The sequence below is a fragment of the Colletes latitarsis genome, chromosome 6 (genome assembly GCF_051014445.1).
Source record: "Colletes latitarsis isolate SP2378_abdomen chromosome 6, iyColLati1, whole genome shotgun sequence".
NCBI lineage: Eukaryota > Metazoa > Arthropoda > Insecta > Hymenoptera > Colletidae > Colletes > Colletes latitarsis.
Genome location: NC_135139.1, coordinates 21,062,107 through 21,082,154, shown reverse-complemented (window position 1 = coordinate 21,082,154; position 20,048 = coordinate 21,062,107). Strand labels below are relative to the sequence as shown.

The 20,048-nt window shown below is 43.3% G+C and overlaps 1 protein-coding gene across 7 annotated transcripts in view; it reads right to left on the bottom strand.

The window, feature by feature from the left end:
- LOC143342472 (homeobox protein caupolican) overlaps nt 1-20,048 on the bottom strand; it is a 116,218-nt gene that overhangs the window by 48,262 nt on the left and 47,908 nt on the right. For 3 of the 7 annotated variants that reach the window (XM_076766399.1, XM_076766393.1, XM_076766397.1), the window contains exon 2: nt 6,281-6,670. In XM_076766399.1, coding sequence (XP_076622514.1) covers nt 6,281-6,625 — 345 coding nt within the window. In that variant the 5' untranslated portion in view covers nt 6,626-6,670. Of the gene's footprint in view, nt 1-6,280; nt 6,671-6,755; nt 6,822-10,868; nt 10,943-12,151; nt 12,242-20,048 lie in introns of those variants that run through there. The other 4 variants (XM_076766391.1, XM_076766392.1, XM_076766394.1 and 1 more) reach the window with 3 other exon arrangements.

Here is a 20,048-nt window from a genome sequence, read left to right as displayed (position 1 = left end):
GACACTCGCAGTCCCTCTCCTAGAACGCGAGGAATATTAAACGACGTCGCTTATTAAACGGATCGCCTTCGCTCGTGTAACCAGATAACTCGTAAGATCGACGTCTCCTCGCGACGCTCGCCAAACAAACACAAATACATTCCCACGCGACGCTACAGCGTTCGCCAAGCGCGTACCAAGATGGCGATTCGCTACCAATTTTCGTTACGAAAGTTCAAGTTGAAGAGAAAGCGACATCCCCCGAACGTAAAGTATCAAATATCTCGCGAAGCGTCGCGTTTCCAATGGCTACGGTTACGGAAAGATTTATGTAAACAAAGGTGCACGAGAAAGCTTCCAAAGGTGGCCCCCAGCGTCGGGGATTTAACTTTCCCGTCCAGAAATTAATTACAATTTTCAGAGGCGGGAAATTATTTTCTTACGCAACCATGCCCATAGAATCAATGACGTCGCGCCGCGACACGCATCGATTCCATAAGTAGGTTCTTTCCAAGACCAGTGTTTTTTGCCCCGTGTGTTTCCTTCTCCAGTCACTTCCTTCATTCTGCGCGCCTCGAGAGAACGTTTCACTCCGAACGAAAATTTCTCAACTTCCGTTTACGTTTCGTTCGTAAATCCGAATACCATTAACGTGTTTTTTCGCAGGTTCGCGATTTCTATTCGTCGATCGCGAATAAAGATTACCCTGTAATTTACGGTTTCCTGAAACGTTCCTGAAACACTGGGATTCTTTCTGCGTCATTTGCCACGGGCAATAGATCTTTTTAGCGGGTCGAAGTAATCGTTTATCAAGCGCAGCCAACACCTAAACGAATGATTTTTCTTTTCTGACAAGCCTCTCGTCGAGGAACGCGTCGAACGATCGAAATACCGCCGGTGATTTTTTCGTCGCCCCGGAGCGGCGATCGACATTTTCATCGCGTCTAATCGGCTGTAACTAACGAACACGGCAATTTATGAATGGCATTATCAAGATACGCTGACATAATACGCGTACCGCGTGTCACAAAATATTCCGAGAGCAATTAAACATCAGCGTCGAAACGCAGTTAGTCCGCGAAACGAACTGTGAAATAGCAGAAATTAAGCCGGGTATTAAATCTGCATTCCTTCCGTGCTCGTTCGTGGCCCGCCGTGCCCGTGGCGATAAAACGCCAATCTAAATTAATTTGTTGAATCGATGCAGTGCGTCGGGACACTCGTAACTCCGAGGAATCGCGCACAACTATCCAGTCGTTTTGTTTTTATTTTCTTCCAAAACGAAGCGTCGATTTTTCGAAACCGTAAACGCGATTCTCGAGCAAAAGTTCCATATCGCGTGGACACTCACGCGTATAAATGTTGCACGGTTTATTGTATTCCGCTACGCGTTAAATTATGCTGTTTGCTGGCCAACAGCGTTATTCATTCGACCATAGAGCAAGTCAAACATCATTAATTTGACATCTGACAACCGATTGCATTTATCGTCGCGACCGTGCGTATCGAGATTTACGACGTCGTGAAATTCCTGAGAATTACGATAGACGGGAACGGGCTCTAAATAATATTTATTGTGTTCGACACGAATTAACCTAGCTCCTTACTGCTGGACGGTCCGATATACCTGCAAATTAGTATTATTTTTGTCTACAATGTAATTCTTAAAATAGAGGAAATGTCGCGCAACGATTCGTGAAATGTTCTCTTCAACAATTCATAAGTAGAACTATGTAAATTGAAAGAATATGAATACCTCTGTTTGCTTAATAAAAATAACTTGACTTTATATCAGTTTTAAAAATATTGTCCCATATTGCAAAAGGCATTCCCGATCTACCTGTCTCTCCCGAGAAACTGTCTTCCATATATTTCCAAGTACAGCTCGAAGCTCTTGGAAGAGGCCGTAATTTTTAAAGATCGACGAGGGCTGATAGAAATTTCCAGTATCGAGCGTTATCGACATCAAAGGCCCGATGACCGTGGACGAACAACGTGTCTCTAATAAAAAAACTATGTCACGCAACGACACGCGCGAACGTTATCGAACTATCGATGGAAACGATAACTCGTTGCTCGAAAATCAGCGTCGATCGACGCGTGTCGTCCCGAAAATCACAAAGAGAAATTCGAGCAAACGGCTCAACGTGACTCACGAACGGGGGGTGGGGGGAGGTGATAAAACGACACGTTATCGAGGATATCGTCCAGTTCGTTCATTTGTCGAAAGAGTGTATAATTTTGGCCAATCGAGAGCGCGACATCGGTTATCGGAAGTCACGCGTCGATTGGTCCGCGACGATTTACACGCGTACGGGGGTGGACGATGGAAATTCGTCACAAACGAGGCAAATATGGACACCGATATCCAGCGTCGTTCGATATTTCGTTGAACTCTGCTCGCCTCTGTTACCTTGTCCTATTTATTAGCAGCTGTCCCGTTAATTGAATCGCGTCGAGGAAGACTGTCGCGATAAGACGCCAGAACTTTTGTTACGGAAATACCTGTTCTCAAGCATCACCGACCAAGTTTCTATTTTACGAACGATTCTTGGAAGCGAGAACTACCCCATAAGAGCTTCTCTCGACGCGACTAGGGGATAAATTGATCGAAAACCGAGCAATTAATATAATTATACGAGTCTCGTTGGATAATAATGCGCCCGCGATTATCTCTGAGTCGATGCATTTCGTGTAACGGCAATAACCGCGTGTAATCCCTTTCACGCGAAACGGAACGGCGCAGGAAACCCGTGCCACGTCTGATAAAAATGGTTCCGGCGTTGTTGCGTTCCGCGCGGCGTTTCGAACTGACCTTTCACTTCGGTCAAGATTAATGCACTTATCGTTCGAAACGGACACGGTGGCCGCAACCAGAAGGAAAACGTCGCGAGGGGAATAAATGCAGAATTTAATTATCAGCCGTCCCGCTCACGATCCGAACCTCTCTGTCGTACGAAGTAGCTTCAAGTGGCTCGAAACATCTGGCGAACCGTGCGCTTTCCGAGCGAGCTTTTTTATCGTTTCTACCTCCTGGTGGTGAGTAGCCACGCTCGAGTGCAGATATAAATTGGCCGAAACCGCGATACGATCGACCGTCTATTTCTATATGTCTACGTCAACTAGGTTTATCAGCGTATCGTCGATGTATCCGTGATTAGGCAACCGTGTTCCTCCGCTTGCACGGTTCCCGGAGCCCCCCCCAAACCACATTAATTTCTGTACAACTCCTGTACATGGACGTTAATGCTATACAAATTTTGATTTAGGAATAAAAGTAATTTATACCTTTCCATAGGTTGAAGTTCTCCCTGTGTGTAGATACGAAATTAAGATTCAGAGTACTATTGTACTCCCGAAGTTATCGATAAAGTGTGTTATCATCGGATGTTCGACGAAGTTCGAGGGCCACTCGAAAACGTAGTTTCCACGACTCGGACTCAGACTTCGATGATTTGCAATTTTTTTAAGACACGGGCCACGCTTGGACGTCGAGTACCATGCTGAGAAACAGTGTTTCTATTCGCCAAAAATTTTGCTGGTCTTTTGCGCGAACAGACCCGAGTCGAATAACTCGAAACTCTGCGATCTCGTTCGTGCAACGCGTTCTGTGCCAGTGATCTTCCACGGTTCTTAACCCAGCAGCCTGCACGCGATACAGTTGGATGCAATTTCAATGTCCGCGGTAACTTAATTACCCGCGTCGACACTTTCCATCCAGCAGCACGCGATATCTAGGCGCCCCGACGCCATCGCGTAACGAAGCAAATTCGAGAAAAATTTATTTAAAAAATTGCACTTTTCCAGAAGTCATTTCAGCTAAACAATCGTTTTATCGAGTTCGAGGAAATAATTTCCACTTCGAAGACGGCGTTGAGACACGAAGAAATTTGACAATCGCTCGTTAACCCCTTCGTGAATTGCTTGGGGGAAAAATATAAACAAGTTGTAATAATATTGTAACTGTATTATGACGTTGCTGGTGGAGGGGTTAAGAATCGTCTATTTTAATCTAATTACGAGATACCGTTTGAACGTTGACCTTATTATTAGCGGTTTATTTCGCGGCGCGGAGGGAAGGTGGAATAAACGGTGTCTTCGCGCGTTTAGCAAGATTCTCGACGTCGTAGTGCCCGCGACATTCTCTGCCCTGAAATATAACCGCGAATCCATCACGTAGTCCTCGTTAGAGGTAGCGAGACGACGCGTCTTCCGCGAACCGAAACTTAAACGAGATTATCGCTCCGGTCTCGACAGCCGGCCGTGAATAATTCGACGCGGGCTGCGACGTCGCGGTGGCTGCGAACGCGCTAAAGACGCATGGATAGCGATGGGTCCAATCCAATAACATTCTGATTAACTTAACAGCGCCCGCGTTCGCGCATTGGCTGTCTACGAGCCATCCATCTTCGCTCCAGAAATGATTCTTAAAATTTAAATACCGGGCATAATCGATCACTTGGGCAGAAATTTCCATTAATATTAAGAAACCGGAGCGCGTATAGGACAACACAACACTATTAATTCCTGAGAAAGCAATTATAGCTCGCTAAATGGAAAAAGTAAACCCGTAAACTGGAAGTCATTCTGAGCAAGGCAAGGATTAAATAAATAAATAAATAGTACTATTACCCTGAGCATAACTCGATTTAAATCGTGATATTGTAACTAACAGTTGCAACGTTATTTAACGCAAAAATAAAGAATTCGTTTATGTTGATATTCAAAGCGTGATTTATGATATTTTGCAAGGAACAGAAATTAAAAATTGACGGTAGAGGTGAAAGGTTGAGAAAAGAAACGTGGTAAAAAGGTAGCTAATGGATGCAAAACTCAGAGACTCGGTCATATCGCTCTCTATTATCGGTCAGTTAGCATTTGCAACGACATCGTTGCTCGTTTTACTTCTTATGCGAATTGTAAACAGGTATCGAACCTGACGTAATTGATACGTATCGATACAAGAGTCGCGTGTCTCAATAAGTCTCGGATCGTTCGTAGTAATTCCATTCAACGAATCGAACGATAGAGAATTTCTGACGTCGATGTATCGAACATCGCCTAAATTCGTCTCGGTCCCATCGCTACGCGTGGCCCGTTAGAGGAGATCGCGAGATTCGAAGACGTCCCGGGGCTCCCATCGCCGAGATTCCAAGCTAATTCGTGGCAAGACCGCGCGCTAATCCGTCTTGAGTTCAGCCAGCGAGAGCAATAATCGGCCGGCACGCCTAACTCGACGGGCCAATCAATCCGTGGCTCGGATAGCCGAGCGCATATTTTACCGGTGAAACGTTACAAAGCGTATCGCGGGACCACTAATACTCGTCTCGCGACGCCCGTCTCTTTTGAGGCCGAGCTAATAAACCGTTTAATGATTGCGTTTATAAATACACGACGAGCCGTAACTCTTACGATTAGTCGTGGGATGTGTAATTTGCGTTATTTATCGCCTCTGCTTGACCCCGACGTCTTCGCGCGTCGCCTCTCTACGAGGGGGTGGGTCCCAGTTCGTCCCAAAGATGCTAAAACGAACTAGGAGCGACCAAAGGATATCGTGCGAACAGAATGTCGAGGAAAAAGTTTGATTTCTTGGTCATTTGGCGTTGCAGAGTAAAATAATCTCACCCCCTTGTACTTTCGAGGGCAGAGTCCTTGAATAAATTTTATACTCTTTATGATGGTAATAATCTATAGAAACCTTGAAAGAAACTCTTAAGAATAGGAAGTACAGGGAACAAATAGTACACCTCCCCCGCCAACGTTCACTGGACATCGTAATGGATCACCGTATATCGTTGGAGGATCGCGTTTCCGTACAATGGATAGAAAATTTACTTACGCGGTTACCAACGACAAACAAGCCACAGTGGTGGATCGTTCCAAAGGATGATCTAGCGGGGAACCGCTACGGTAGCTAAAAGGTTAACGCATTCACTGTTCACATTCCAGATCCTATTCTGCGCATACTCTCTAGCCGTACGCGATTGTTTCTGATCCAGTTGCACGTACCGCACGTGAAGTTACACAACACGGATTTCGAACGAAAATAGTCGGCATATATTTGCGGGTAACGAAAATCCGAACGACGAACGAAAGAATCGTATCGCTCTAGGACAATTACGACTCGACGATGTTTGTTTCCGCGTGTTTACGTAAAGTGAAGATGAATCGACGAAGATAAGAACTGGTAATTGCAACGTTTCGCGTCAGGTCTTGGGAGAACGAGTTTATGGGAGCAAAGGTCGAGACGATGATGGAATTAATAAATAAGCAACCTGACATTTCGAGAAAATTTACTCACCAGAGGAGGGTAGAACGCGGAGCTGTCCATGCTGATGCTGGGGTAGGGCCCCTGGTCAGTGGTGGATGGCGTCGGCGTGGGGTAAGAGGAGTACGAGGTCGCCGTGGGTGCTAGCCTCGGGTAAGCGCCTAAAGCGAGCCTCGCCGCGCTGTCATATTGACAGCTGCAAACCGTCTGCCCGGTCACTGGGTCCGTCATCATGGGCCTGCCGTTCTCGCAGCAACCGGGGCCCGTGGTGCCGCCCACGGGGGTGCTCGCCCCACCACTGGCCGCCGCTGCGCCCGTCGTCGTCGCCGTCGACGACGGTGACAGCGCGCCGGGGCTCAGGGCGCCGCCAGACGACATCGCCGGCGACGTCGCCGTCGTCGGCTGTCCGCCGCTCACCAGCAGCTGAAAATTTTTGAAATACCACCGTTAATCCAGTCCGCATTGCATCTTGTTATTTATTTATTATTTATTTAACACGTTCACGGACCGAGGCGAAATCGTACTCCTCCCTCATACGTCCAAGAAAGCGATACGCGTCTCGACCGTCCATCATCTGAGAATATAAACATACTCTTCAATTCACACATCAAAACAAGTCCTTTCTTAGCTCTTTGTTAGTTTTAAAACGAGACCTCAAAATTAGATAATTTTCAACGACAAGTATCGACCCTTCGAGAGCACGAGCGATTTTTATTATTTTAAAAATGTAAAATCGATTCGTAAATGGTAATATGGTTCGTTAATGCTTTTTTTAGGGAGGGGGTGGAAGCATTCCCTATTTCACGAGAGAAGAAACCACACGTGACACCCCTGTGCACTCGAAAGGTTAACGCCTCTCTTGTTGTTTTTAATTATATTTTCTTAAATTATTTATAATGTCTAATTGAATTATTTTTATATTTACATAATGCTCGTAATTTAATTGCCTGTATAAATATTTATGCGTAAACTGCTTTCTAAGTTTAAGTTGAAATTGATTCTAATCTTGAGCCACATGTTGGTCAGCGGACTGTGAAGCAGTAGGCAATATGTCAGTGATAGGGTCGTTCAATTTTGAACCGATTTTCTAGAAAATGAATCTTTTCGTTAACATACATTAGCATGCATTAACATACATTGCTACACCAAAGGGTAGTGTATTTCCCGTTCATCGAATAAAATTTATTATCTTCTTACGTTTTTTAATTCGTAAACTGAAAACTGATTTCGTTTTTCGTTTTTGCAAGGCTCCATTAGAATGTACTTAAAATTCTGATCGATAATCGAAGCAGAATATCATTCTACCATCCGCAAGATTTACCATTTTTTAAGGCAACGCCATTGTACAAACAACTAATAAAGACAGATTAATTTACTACCTAGTTTCTGTTTTGTATTCTCTCCTCCTAATACTGCTAGCGAATTTTACAAGACGGAAAACTAATTGCAACATTTTTTCCCAACGATAAATTTTTTGTGGATATAAAGAAAACCGATAAAAAGGAAGCGTGTACAAGAAGATAAAGTATACATTAAGTATATTTTTCTTGCACACTGTTGCAAGAAAAATATAGTCAAGATAGATTTAATAAGATGAAGTAGAATAAATACCAAGAAATAGACGTTGAAGTATCGCAACATTACCTAATTGCAGTAAATTGTATTAATAACATGTGATTCGAAAAAATCGTAAAAAGGATCGAACGGATCGATGAGTTACAAAATTTCCTTATGACCAATAAATTGCGTTACGTTTACTTAATAGCGATCGATATGCATAAAGTATTTAATGAGGAAAATTACGGATGTCTAATTATTGTGTGAAACTAAATATCATCAAATGTCAAGACATGCGACACGGTAGTTAATTGATTTCCATAAAAATGATATGTCAGTTGTGATTCTGGATTTTTCCACGATTATTACATAATCGTATTTGCGAGAATATGGAGTTACAGTTGTGACGCGTCACCGACGTATGAATATCCAACTTATGAGATATATTTAAATTCATATATTTTGTACTGGGTGGTCTTAAAAAAATCGTAGAATCAAGAGTACACAGTAGTCTTAATCTTGAGAATTCAAGTACAATGAATATTTGGATACAGAAATATTTGAAGATTTGAAGTTTTTGAGCTTCTTGAATATTCGTATATTTTCTACGCTGTTCAATTATGTGAATATTCGTGGCATACGAATGGCGGTAGAATAATTGACAGCCATCGTACGCAATCTTGTACCTACAGTGCATCGATGCAAGATACAAGTAAGCAAGTCGAGCAAACGAGTCGACCTGTTTGTATGGGTTTGTACAGAACCGTATCCACGTACATATTTATATAAATGCAGATTACCGATCATCTTGTTAGAATCATCGATTTCGCTCATCGCGATGATTTATACGTGCGCGTAACTCGATAAACAGTCGATGACAAGATGTAGTATTTAAATGCATAATCCTATAATGAAAATACATACTGGAACGATGATATTTACTTCGTAGAATAATAAATTATTCTAATAGTATCGTCACGATTCTGAATCTACCTTAAGTAGAAGTACATCCATGTATTCTACGTTATCATAGTCGAATGGAAATGGTGTTGCAGAAGTAACACGTCAGTGGTTCGACGAAGCACGCTCGATAACGCTATACTTAATAAAACACTCGACGGAGATAAGATCGGCTCAGATCTTGTCGATGAAACCTTAAGTGCTGGTATAATGAAAATCACAATGAGGCAGCTAATAAATTTAATTTAATCTATATTAAAGAGGACACGGTTGATAAACTTGAAAATAAATACCTTTTAAGTACGTCTGAACAACTAGCACCGATGGGGCACTTTACGTAACAATATTCAAGCGTGCTTGTAATTCCAAACGAGATCTCTTAAATATTTTACGCCCGAGCAAGCTACACGCTATTAACGCAATAACATATCGCATAAAAATATTTCTGCTACGCTAAACGAATTAGCGCAAAAAACTTGTTCGCTTCAATGTTAGGTTTAATAGCGACTGAGCCCCGTTCATTACAGATACCACGCATTTTTCAAAAAATCCTTATACACTCGCTATTTTCATTTCTACGCGGTACACCGAGCGTAATAATATCGTATCGTTATTCTTTATCACCCTTTGTGAACAAAAAATATGCGTCGCTCGACGTTCCCCTGCTACGCGCACGATTCTCTTTTTCGAGTTGCTCGTATTTTTAATTTACGTCATTCGTTACTTCAACGAGCGGGAATATACTTGCGGCAGAGACTACACGCGCGACCAACGAAACCGTACCGGGAAAAATAAATAACGAATAACCGGTAGCCGGCTGTGTAAGAATAATTCCAGCCTAAAGGGTTAATGGCGATAATGACGGTAATTTCGAAAGCAGGTGATAGTCGCTTATCACAACGGATCCGATTATAAATGCGAGCTCGATAACTCGATAGCAATTTCGTGTTACTTTAATGGACGATAATCGGAAAGGAGTAGCGGTATCTCTCGTTATTAAACAACAGATGACTCTCGACAATTAATTCCCTGGCCATCCACGGAGGGGGAGGCTACGCGAGAAAACCGCTCGACACGAAAGGAATTAACTAATTATTCGTTTAAAGTATCAGATCCTAGATAAAGGTAACTCGTTCGTTTACTCTCGTTACTCTCGAGCAAACTGGATTCCCAAACGTTCGCACAGGAGAGATTATTTATCAAGAATCGTAAGACATTTGCTCAAAAATTAATCGATCGTGTCTTCTTCGATATAGATTGAATTAAATTCATTAGCCGGGTCGATGAGTTTTTTATCATAAATCTCTTATCGAGAAGATTGACTGCTTTCCGATCGCACCACGATATTTCAATGAGCTGATACTTTTCAACGACTAGCAGTAGTTTACACAAGGATCGGCGAATAAAAATTGTTTATATTTAAAACGCGAGGCGAAATTGCTCGAAAACGTCGAGGTAACCGCGATCGCGAGTCCTCGATAGCAATAATCGTCACATAATTTCGCGTAATGGCGTCTGAATAATATCGTCGATATCGTTTGTCCGTCTCGCGGGGCCCCAAGGAATAAATTAAACTGAAATTTATCGTCGCGTCGCGTCGCCTGCCGAGGAAGTCAAATTGCTGCCAGCAAGAGTTCATATATCAGCGAACCGTGTTTGCGCTTTCGTACACGCGCGTACATAGCACGGAAATTGAACTCGTTATATGTTAATGCGGGAGTAAACGAGCGTCTCTCGAATCGCCTAAAACGTTCGTGGTCAAAAAATACGCTCATTTGTCAACCAGCTATCGCGGCAAAAAACTCTCGACACGCGAAACGACCTGGCTTTAGCTCGGAACAACTGCAAACGTCTTGTCGTGTACGCGTTTTTCGCGCGTAATTGATACAAGCCGAACCGGGAAAGAATGTGCTTTCTAACAAAGGATCGTTATGTTGCTCGTACGGAACGTAACGCGATAAAATGTAAATAAATTGCCAACGACAGGAAAGACTGTTTCGAACGGCTTATATTTTTCGTCAAGGGGTACAGAGCGATAATGCACTGTTATTCCATCGTACAATCGCCGTAAAAGTTTGTATAAATATTTTGCAGGTTCACTTACGGAGGTGTAATCGATCTGCCCGGTTAATTATGATAGCGCCGTGTATTGGAACCGTGGTTAGCGCGAGACAAGAAATCGACGACTGCGGATTAGACGAAACGACGCGGAATAAATAATTCGGGCAGAAGCGTCCCGTTGACGAGATCGATCCATCTAGTTCGAGATACAAGCTAGCAAAAGTATCGTTAATTAATGTCACCAGCGAACATCGTGTCTATGTAATCGAACACGCTCGTAATTTGCATCATACGCGCGTCTGAAAAAAACGAGATCGCTATCACGCAAGGAGAACGAGACATTAACGCTACCGTGGTAACCGCTTAATTAAACTTAATAATTCCTGCAATGTACATTTGCAAAACAACAGAAAAACCCGTCTGTCTCACCAATCACAGCAGCCTCGTACCTGTTGCGCTCGCGTATAAAAACGATATCTAAATAAATAAACTAACGTCGCAGCCAAGTCAACGTGACCGATAATAAATATGTCAATGGGGCTTAATTGCGAGCCGTAATATGGTTTATATAATAATCTCGTATTAATAACTATGCTCCAGCGTTGCTTCAACGTGCGCTCTTGCAATTTGCAATTCTCCTCGAAGATGCCAAACACGACCAAAGAAGCTAGAACAGAGATGCATCTAAGGGAGTGGCGATCCTTCAAGAATTATGAAATTAAACAGAATTTTATATCATTTTATATAGCTCTGGAGTACGCGTCTGCACAAATAATTAAACTTAATTATAAATCGCGCAGAAGAAGGTAAAACTTTATTTTTACATATTTATCCCACCCCCCTGCTAGAAGTTAAAAAGAGAGTTTTGGGCCCGTTCTCGTCAGAAGCAGCGTAGAAGAGAATTGCCAGTGATTACAAAATTCCAAATGATAGGAAAAAATATATCGATTAGAATACTGAGTTGGCATTTTAAAAAGTTTCTTCGTAATGATGTTTTTATAAACATGGATCATATTTTAATTACTAATATACCGGTTTAATTGCAACTTTGCAAAAGCATTCCCGTCAGAATTATTGAGTCTTTATCAGAAGTTTTTTTTGTACACGTTGTAATTTTCTGTCTTAAATTAAAGCCAGATAACTCGCCGATAATGAATCGTTTATATTCAGATAAAATTAGACGCGACAATTTGAGGCAAATATTTTACTTTTATAAGTTGGATAAAAATAACACTTTCTTGAAATATAATTCCTCGAAAAAAATCGCGGTCAGAAACGTTTCCAGCTTCGTTTTCAAAATAAAAGTATAAAATCCAAGACGCGTACCATGATTTTTCAATAAAGGAAATCCTCGAAGTTCGCCTTGCTCTCGCTCGCCCTGAGCGTACACGTAGCTCCTTAAAGTCGGTCGCCTGACTTGCACTCGAGTGCACCGAGAAGCCTTCGTTTCGCCTAAATAATTTACAAGCTCGAGAGCGCCGTGCTCACGGTCCCCGAGACGTGAAATTCCCATAAACTTCTTAGCGCCCTAAATTCAGAAAGATTGATAGATTCTAAGTAAACAAGGTTATGAGTTTCGGACACGGAGGGAGGGCTTGTCCGTATATCTGTTCTTTGACCGAACTTTGAACACGACGGAACTCTTCTGCCTGATATATCGTTTACAACGCTCTATTTTTCCAACGGTGTCCTTTAATCCTGATCCTAGCTCGTAAACGCCACCGCGAAAGTCGCGATTAATCGTTCCGCAAAGCCAGCCCTCTCAAAGTCCACGGTCGTCTACCGTTCAAGAGCCCACGCAGAAAGGAGGGGCGAGGCACATATATCGCGCAGGCTTCTCCGCGGTAAATTAGCTCGCGGTAAATGAGGATGAAATGAATCCCGGTAATTAATACGGCAGGGGAGTTATTTCGAGAGAACCGAGGCTCTCGCGAGCACGTGGGAGAGATCGAGAGAAGCTAGACACCGGGGCTGCCGTGTATCGTTCCTGGCTTCCACGAGGGGAGGAGAAGAAAACGCGCGTGCGAGAAGCGGAAAACGCGCGCGTAAAGCTCTTCTATTCGTAGAGCGTGTCGAAATCGGTCGGGACAGGACGCCCACGGAAAACGTGATAAATAGGATCAACCCGAGAAACGTTATTTTCCCGCGGCGCTTTGTTTTCGCGCGCTCGATCGACGAAAAGAAGAAAATAGAGAAATAGAAGCAACGTCCTTTTATATTATTTCTTCTATTCTTTTTGTCAAACGCGTCCCATATCTTTCGCGGCGTCGACGTGTTTACGAAAAACGGGATTCCGACGTCGCGCTAAATAGTCGTAAGATATTTCGACGCCTCTACCGGGCCGGCTACAAATTTCGTCCGATAATTTATCGCCAGGCGATACCTAAATAGCGTCCCGCCGTGAAATTGGACGAGCGACGATCATCCGCCGAGGGATCCTCCGTCCGGTCCCCAATCGCGCCGCCATTCCTATGCGAGTTTTAATTTATTTCGGGACGAAACGCCGCAATTTTTATCGTTTCCTCTTTACGACCAAATACAGACACCTCCGATACAAAATTGGCTGACCCCCACAAACGCGTTAAATTAATCTTTGTTATTGCAATTTAATTCTATCCGCGGCGCTGCCCTCCCAACCGAAATCCCTATAATTACAAAAGCGAAGAGTGTTCTACGCGTTGGTCTTATCGAAAAAACTTGTTATAAACCATACTATTCGTAACTCTTGTTCCAGTATTTTTCTGTACCGTATTATATGTAAAAACGGGGTTACCCGTGCGATAAATTATCATTATCGTTGTCGATCCAACGAAAAAAAATGAAATGTCCATTCGTGGTCCCCATTGGTGACGATCCGCATAATGGCGGTTTCGACAGGGCCCGCCGTCCAGAGAGATGTCACCGCGATAGTTGGAGGATTTTTAATTAAATCGACACACGTTCGCCATAATCGTTCGCCGGTACCGTTTCTATATTTCCACGGCGAAACGAGTCCTCGTCCGGTCTGTGGCTGGTTCGGCTCCGCGGAGAAGCCGATGCAAAAATAGACGAGAAAAAACCAGCTACCCGGGCCCCGGCCTCGGAAGGGAACGAGGTAAACCGAACTTTCGTGAACAAAGAGCTAGGGACGCGGAGGTGGTGGAACACCTCGAGGCCGTGACACACGCGTGCGTGTGTGTCCCCGTGCAGGCACGCACTCCACCTTCCTTTCTCGCCGCGTCCCTCTCCCTCGTCGCTCACGGGAACGTTCCGGGTCCTCCAGCCGCGTCTGGAGCCATTCACGCCCTGCTGGGTTTCCCATCGGAACCTTTTAAAAGCCCACTTTCACCCCCGCGGCACCAACCACCGCCGCGAAAACCCTACGAATCCTGGCCTGCAGGAAGACTCCTCTCGACGAGTCCCTTATTCCACGCTTACCTTCCACGTTTTCCACCCTTGGTCTCCCCCTCCGCTCGCCTCCGCGACGATTCGGTGACGCTACGCGTTCGCAAATCAACCCCTCGGAGGGTCGGACGAACTCCCGACGGATTCTACGCGAGGCTTCTTCGTAACCATGTTCCGCTATATGGCTGGCTCGTGAGAGCTTTCAGAATTCCAGCGACGATAGCTCGTTCCCGAAAACAAGGCACGACACAGTGGGAAATTCGCCTCTCGCGGGCGAGAAAACTTGGAGCAATTATTCCACCGATAATTCGTTGGGAATTACCGCGGAGAACTTTGTTCTTTTCTGTTTTAACACAGGACTATTATCGCTTATTAATGCTAACGATATAACGTTATACAACGATAACGTACAAAAGAATCTACGACAAAAAAGAATTAGACTTTTTTTAGAAATAATTGCACGTGTGCATTTGACCTGCAGCGACTGCTCTTCGGCTCTCCTCGGCCTTACTCGGCTCGTTTCGGCCTTACTCGACTTGTTTCGGCCTCCCTCGGGTTAACCCGGCTTATTGCCGCGACAGAGATTACTTGTTCGAATATAGTTAACGATTCCGTGATTAATGAAGACAATTTGAAACACGATCGGACGCTTTTGAAATTATCAATTAATGTACTATTATTCTTACCGACTAATATCGTTCCCAATAGATGAATAGAGTAACGAATGCAAGTCAGAAAGAATTCGCGAGCCAAAAAAGATTGAGAAACACGGCTCTCGACTACTACGCTCCTTTTTTAGGTACATTAGTATGACCGTAGCGTCCAGCAGCCACACCGTTATTTGTGCTCCCGGTGTTGTTCGCGATCCTTACTTTTCCTTGAATAGTGTCGAAATCGAAACAGCAGACTCCGAGCAAAACACTCGTGCACAGCAATTTTAATTCATCTTCTTTTCTACATTTTACTTCTTTGTTTTCGTTTACATAAAATCATTATAGAAAGGAAAAATAGAAATTAAAATAACATTCCGAAGATCGAGATTCACTGTAATTTGTTCGATATTACTAACTTCTTGATAAATCTCGAATTAATTCCTCCGATTGACTGCAAACGCAACTATTGGAAGCGGTTAGATTACGGTACCGAGCGTGCACACCGCGGAATAATGCCATAAATCCTTTTTACAGCGAGCACCGTAATTTCGCTTGATTCTCGAAGGTACTGGTAACTGTTTGCTAGCGCGTACGGAAGCAATCGCGTGCGAATTAAGAAATAAAATTCAAATCCTGGCACGAAATGGCCAACGAAGATGGTCGGTTGATTACAAGTATTTGTTTTAATTGGAAGATTCTCGAGTCCATCCGTTGAACGGTGCGCGGAGTCGAGAAGAACGTTCGTGGAAAACGTTAAGTATGGTTTATCGATGATCTGATACAGGGCGTAGCGGTGCGTGACGCAGGTGTAAAGAGAACGTAGCCACTTCTTTCGATGCCGATGATGAGGAATAATTTACCGATACGAACGTGTAATTTCGACGTAAGTGCCTTAACCCTTCATTCGTTATGGCAGCGAATTTACAATGTATCGATTCTCCGTTCGATACACCGAGCCGAGCTTGCTAGGTAGCCAGGGCTTGATAACTTACCGAGTACACGTTGGTAAATCGTCGTTTCATTAACAATTGTCCGTCGAACAACCATCGCTAATTTTCAATCATGCGTGAACCTTATCTGCGTTTAGCCTTGTTACGAAATCGAACTTTAACGCTCGAGGTATCGACCGATCGCCACTCAACGCGATTGTCGGAGAAAAAAACCTCCGGATACCTGTACTTAGAACCTTAATTACGTCACATAGACCATCGTGACAGACGATCAGGCGATATACCTGCAAAACAATCCCAATATCAGAAGCGATAAAAGAAACTCGATCGCCTCTTAAACTTTCTCCCCGACGATCACGCTGATTAATGATGATTCGTTCGAACATTCCTTCCCAATAATTTTGACACAGATCTCGCGGAAATATCGCGATGGCCGGTAAAAACTGTGTCAGAGACGGTCAAAATTTTCATTTGTACCTTGCGAAATATCTTGTTCTATCGAAAATTAAATGACTCCGTTGCTCCGAACACGGCCAAAGGCGATAGATATTGGCGTGTTTTTAATTTAGTTTGTTAAGCTGGCAGTTTCGTGTTAGGCCCATAATTAAGGTAATTTACATGCTTGTTTTTTAAAGCATTAACTTAATGCGATAAGATAATGTAATTTGATTTTGAAGTAGGTTCTTAAAAACTTCTTCACAGTTCCTCGATCGATATCGTGCGACAACTATTAACTAATCTCCACTTTTATTCTCCAGAATTTAGCTACGCGTGTTTGCTAGGAGCCAATAATATTTCATGTGGCAAAGTTTTCAAACGTTTCCGGTTATGTATTTAATTACGATGTAATTAATTTAGCCAAGTTAAATGGCCAAGATTGTGCAAAGAAGAGGAAACAAAATCCTCCGGGGAACAGGACTCGCAGGTGTACGAAGGGTTTTCTGCGTAAACAGGATTACACGTGTTCGAGGCGAGCGAAACAGCGGCCTGATCGCGAGTTATCGGCGTCTCGTGCACAGTAACCAGAGAAACTTGACAATGCGACTCCTAGAACGCTCGCACGCGATGACAGAACGCGCAACGAGATCTCGCGCGTTTACACGATACGCGAACTCGATTCCGTCATGAAATTAACTTTGACCCGCTCCTATCACGCGAACGCGACCGCCGGAAGATAAATAAAATCGCGTTTGCGCCGTTTCAGCCGCGCTGGATCGAGTTTTGGAATCCGTTTCGACTCGACGAACGACGCGGGAGAAATATTTAATTATTCATCCAACGTAAACACGTTCTGATCAAATTTAACGATAAATTCTTACAGCTTTAAAGCATAGTTTGGATCGCGCGCCTATCGAAACGCGGGGGAACTCGTCACCGGTCGGACAGCGAACGACGAGTTGATACGTCGACGTCGAACAATGCGTAGAAGTCGACCCTTTTCAAAGATTTCGTGTACGTTCCGGAGGAGAACGTAGCAACGGTGTAAACGTGCCCTAACACAGCAAAAGGACGACGGGAGCGCAATACGCGCGCGCAATTCGCACGGAAAAAAGATGGCGGAGCCCAGAGATACGAATGGACAGTCTCTGTTCTCGACTTCTTTAGACCGATCCTCCCTCTTCCGTTCCTCTGCGACGCCACGCCGACGCTCCTTCGACCTAACCATGTGTCTTTTTCTCGTCCCTGAAATCCCGAGCGCATAGGGAGCACGGGAGCCCGTAGCCCCCGGCGCCCGCACGCCCCCTCGTCTCACGAGATCTTGTACGACAACGGCATTACGGCCCCAGACCCTGGCCGCCCTTCTTTTTCGCGACAAATTAACCGTTACGGTGACTCTCGCGGTGCTGGGGCACTCGATCGGACCTTAATAAAGCGCCACGTACTCACAGTTTGTCTCGCTGTTAAATGGAGTCATGGTTTTTGACTCGAGCGAAATTTTACTTATGGTCAGGGCTTTGCTTCGACGAGAAACGGAGAAATAGTTTGGAAAGTAAATAATTCTACCCGGTAAACTAGAGACCGATAGAATTATTAGAGTGTTGCACAATTGAAAAGCAAGGCAAACGAGTTTTTGAAAAGGTTTTATCATTTGTGTAATAATATTTTTATATCAGCGAGGGATATCGTATCTTGCTCGATACGTATTATTTAAAATTTGATAACTCGGATTTCGTTCAGTTTTTGGGATTGGATCGGGGCGCTGGAGACTGTATCGTCGGCCCTGCTTACAGCCTCTAGCGAGGATCCAGGTTTAGCAGAGTTAGAAAATTGCTACGGGGGTCGTGGCCAGCAAATTTCCGTGTGATTTTTTATATAATAGTAAGTAATCAGTTATTTAGATAAGTTATTATGAAACTTGGTCTTGGAATTTTATTGAATAAATAACGGATCGAGGGTTGCTTATCTTTTACTCTTTGATCGATGCTTTTTATCTTGATGAGAATTTTGACCCATTTCTATTTTGCTGTTGCAAACCGAGTCATTGAAATTTTCCTTTATAGGCATAACTGAAATTTATCTAGGACTCTTGATTGTTGTTTCGAACTCTTAAAATTCAAATGAATGTTGCCCTATGACATTTGTAAATCTATCGACGATATTATCGTGTTATATCGTTCAGAAATTTTATTGTGAATACTTATTTGATATTTTATCGCTATTACCTAAATACTAATCGAACAAGTAATAGGTGACGTATTTTGCTATCGATCCTCAGATTTGCCTTAATCAAACGTGCAACTTGAAACGTCTTTCTCGATATCTAATATCTGTCAAGTAAAATATTTTTCTTATCTTATATAAGGTGTTCGATAATATGTACATTTTAAGTACGTTTTACGCGCATTCCGTTTCCCGAAATTCATTCAACCTACGCCAGTATACGTACACGTACGTCAGAATGGTAGTTTGATGACATTAAAACCGATTACCTAACCGTTAACTATGTTTGGATATTCTCCGTTGAGTAAGTATAGACTACAGAGCCACCACCGAGTTCGAAACAGCAACCAGCATCTTCGGGGACGATTTATTTTGTTCAAAACGAATAAAAATTAAAGCTATTACGTTCAAATTCAAGGTTTCACAATCCTGAAGTGTTATAAAGTTTTCATAATTAAATTTCTTAATAATATAACTCGATAACATTATTACGAGATTGATAAGCGTTGCAATAAAGTATTAATTGGCCCGTTAAAATTTACATTCGTTAGCTACGTATACCAATTTGTACTCGCCACAAATTTTCCACGTGTCAAGAAGTTAAAACGGCTCGAAAATTGAATATAAGTACTCGTATGTGTCAGCAGTGACGAACGCAGACTTATCGGAGCCGAAAGATAATTATTTGGAGAGTTCCCTTCCTTTTCTCAAATATTTTACGAAAGGCAAACGCTATTATAATAAAAATATATTCGTATACAAATACAGAAAAATTGCACGGAATGTCTCGTACGTGGAAAAATTCCTATTCGAAGGTCGACAATAAATTGAACAATAAATTTCATACAGTTAATACTTAATATAGTCTGTACCTACTGTCAGGAATGTTTGCGTATTCTTTTGCGCATAAACGTCGTACGGTTTTTCCATATTTATCGTGCAGAATCGCGTTTCACTTATTACAATGTTTTTCCCGCGTCCCGGTTCGCGATATTTATTCCACCATATATTTCTTACGAATATATGAACGTTCATCCGCCTGTGCGGTATTCAAAACATCCAGTAATATACATCTTCTTTGTTTGCCCGAAAGAATATGTTCAAAGGGAGCCGCGATTTTTATATGATCGCTATTTATAGTAACGGAATCGTGACTCTCGATTCGCCTCACCCCGTTGGCCGTGCAAACAGGGTCGTAACAATGGAAACTGCGGAAAAGATCCAGCAATAAAATTGAAAATATAAGAGTCACGATTTCGGTTCGTGCCTCGCGTGAAACGACGCACGCCAGATGGCAGTGAAATATTGTATAGTAATGACGGCAACAATTTAACGTTAATTACCTCCGGCTAACGGCGCCCGGGGGGGAATACCGCGAGCAGTTTCGTGAAACGTCGGCTTTAAAAACGTCTAGATGAAAAAGGATGCCAGTCGGAGGCCGCCGGGATCTATTTGAAGCCCTAAAGACTCCGTTAAAGCGGCAGTAACTCGACGTTAAGAAGGCGTGAACGTTAACGGTACGAGTGACGGGACTGGAGGTATTTTTATGCGGCTTGCCGAAACGTTTCTTACCGG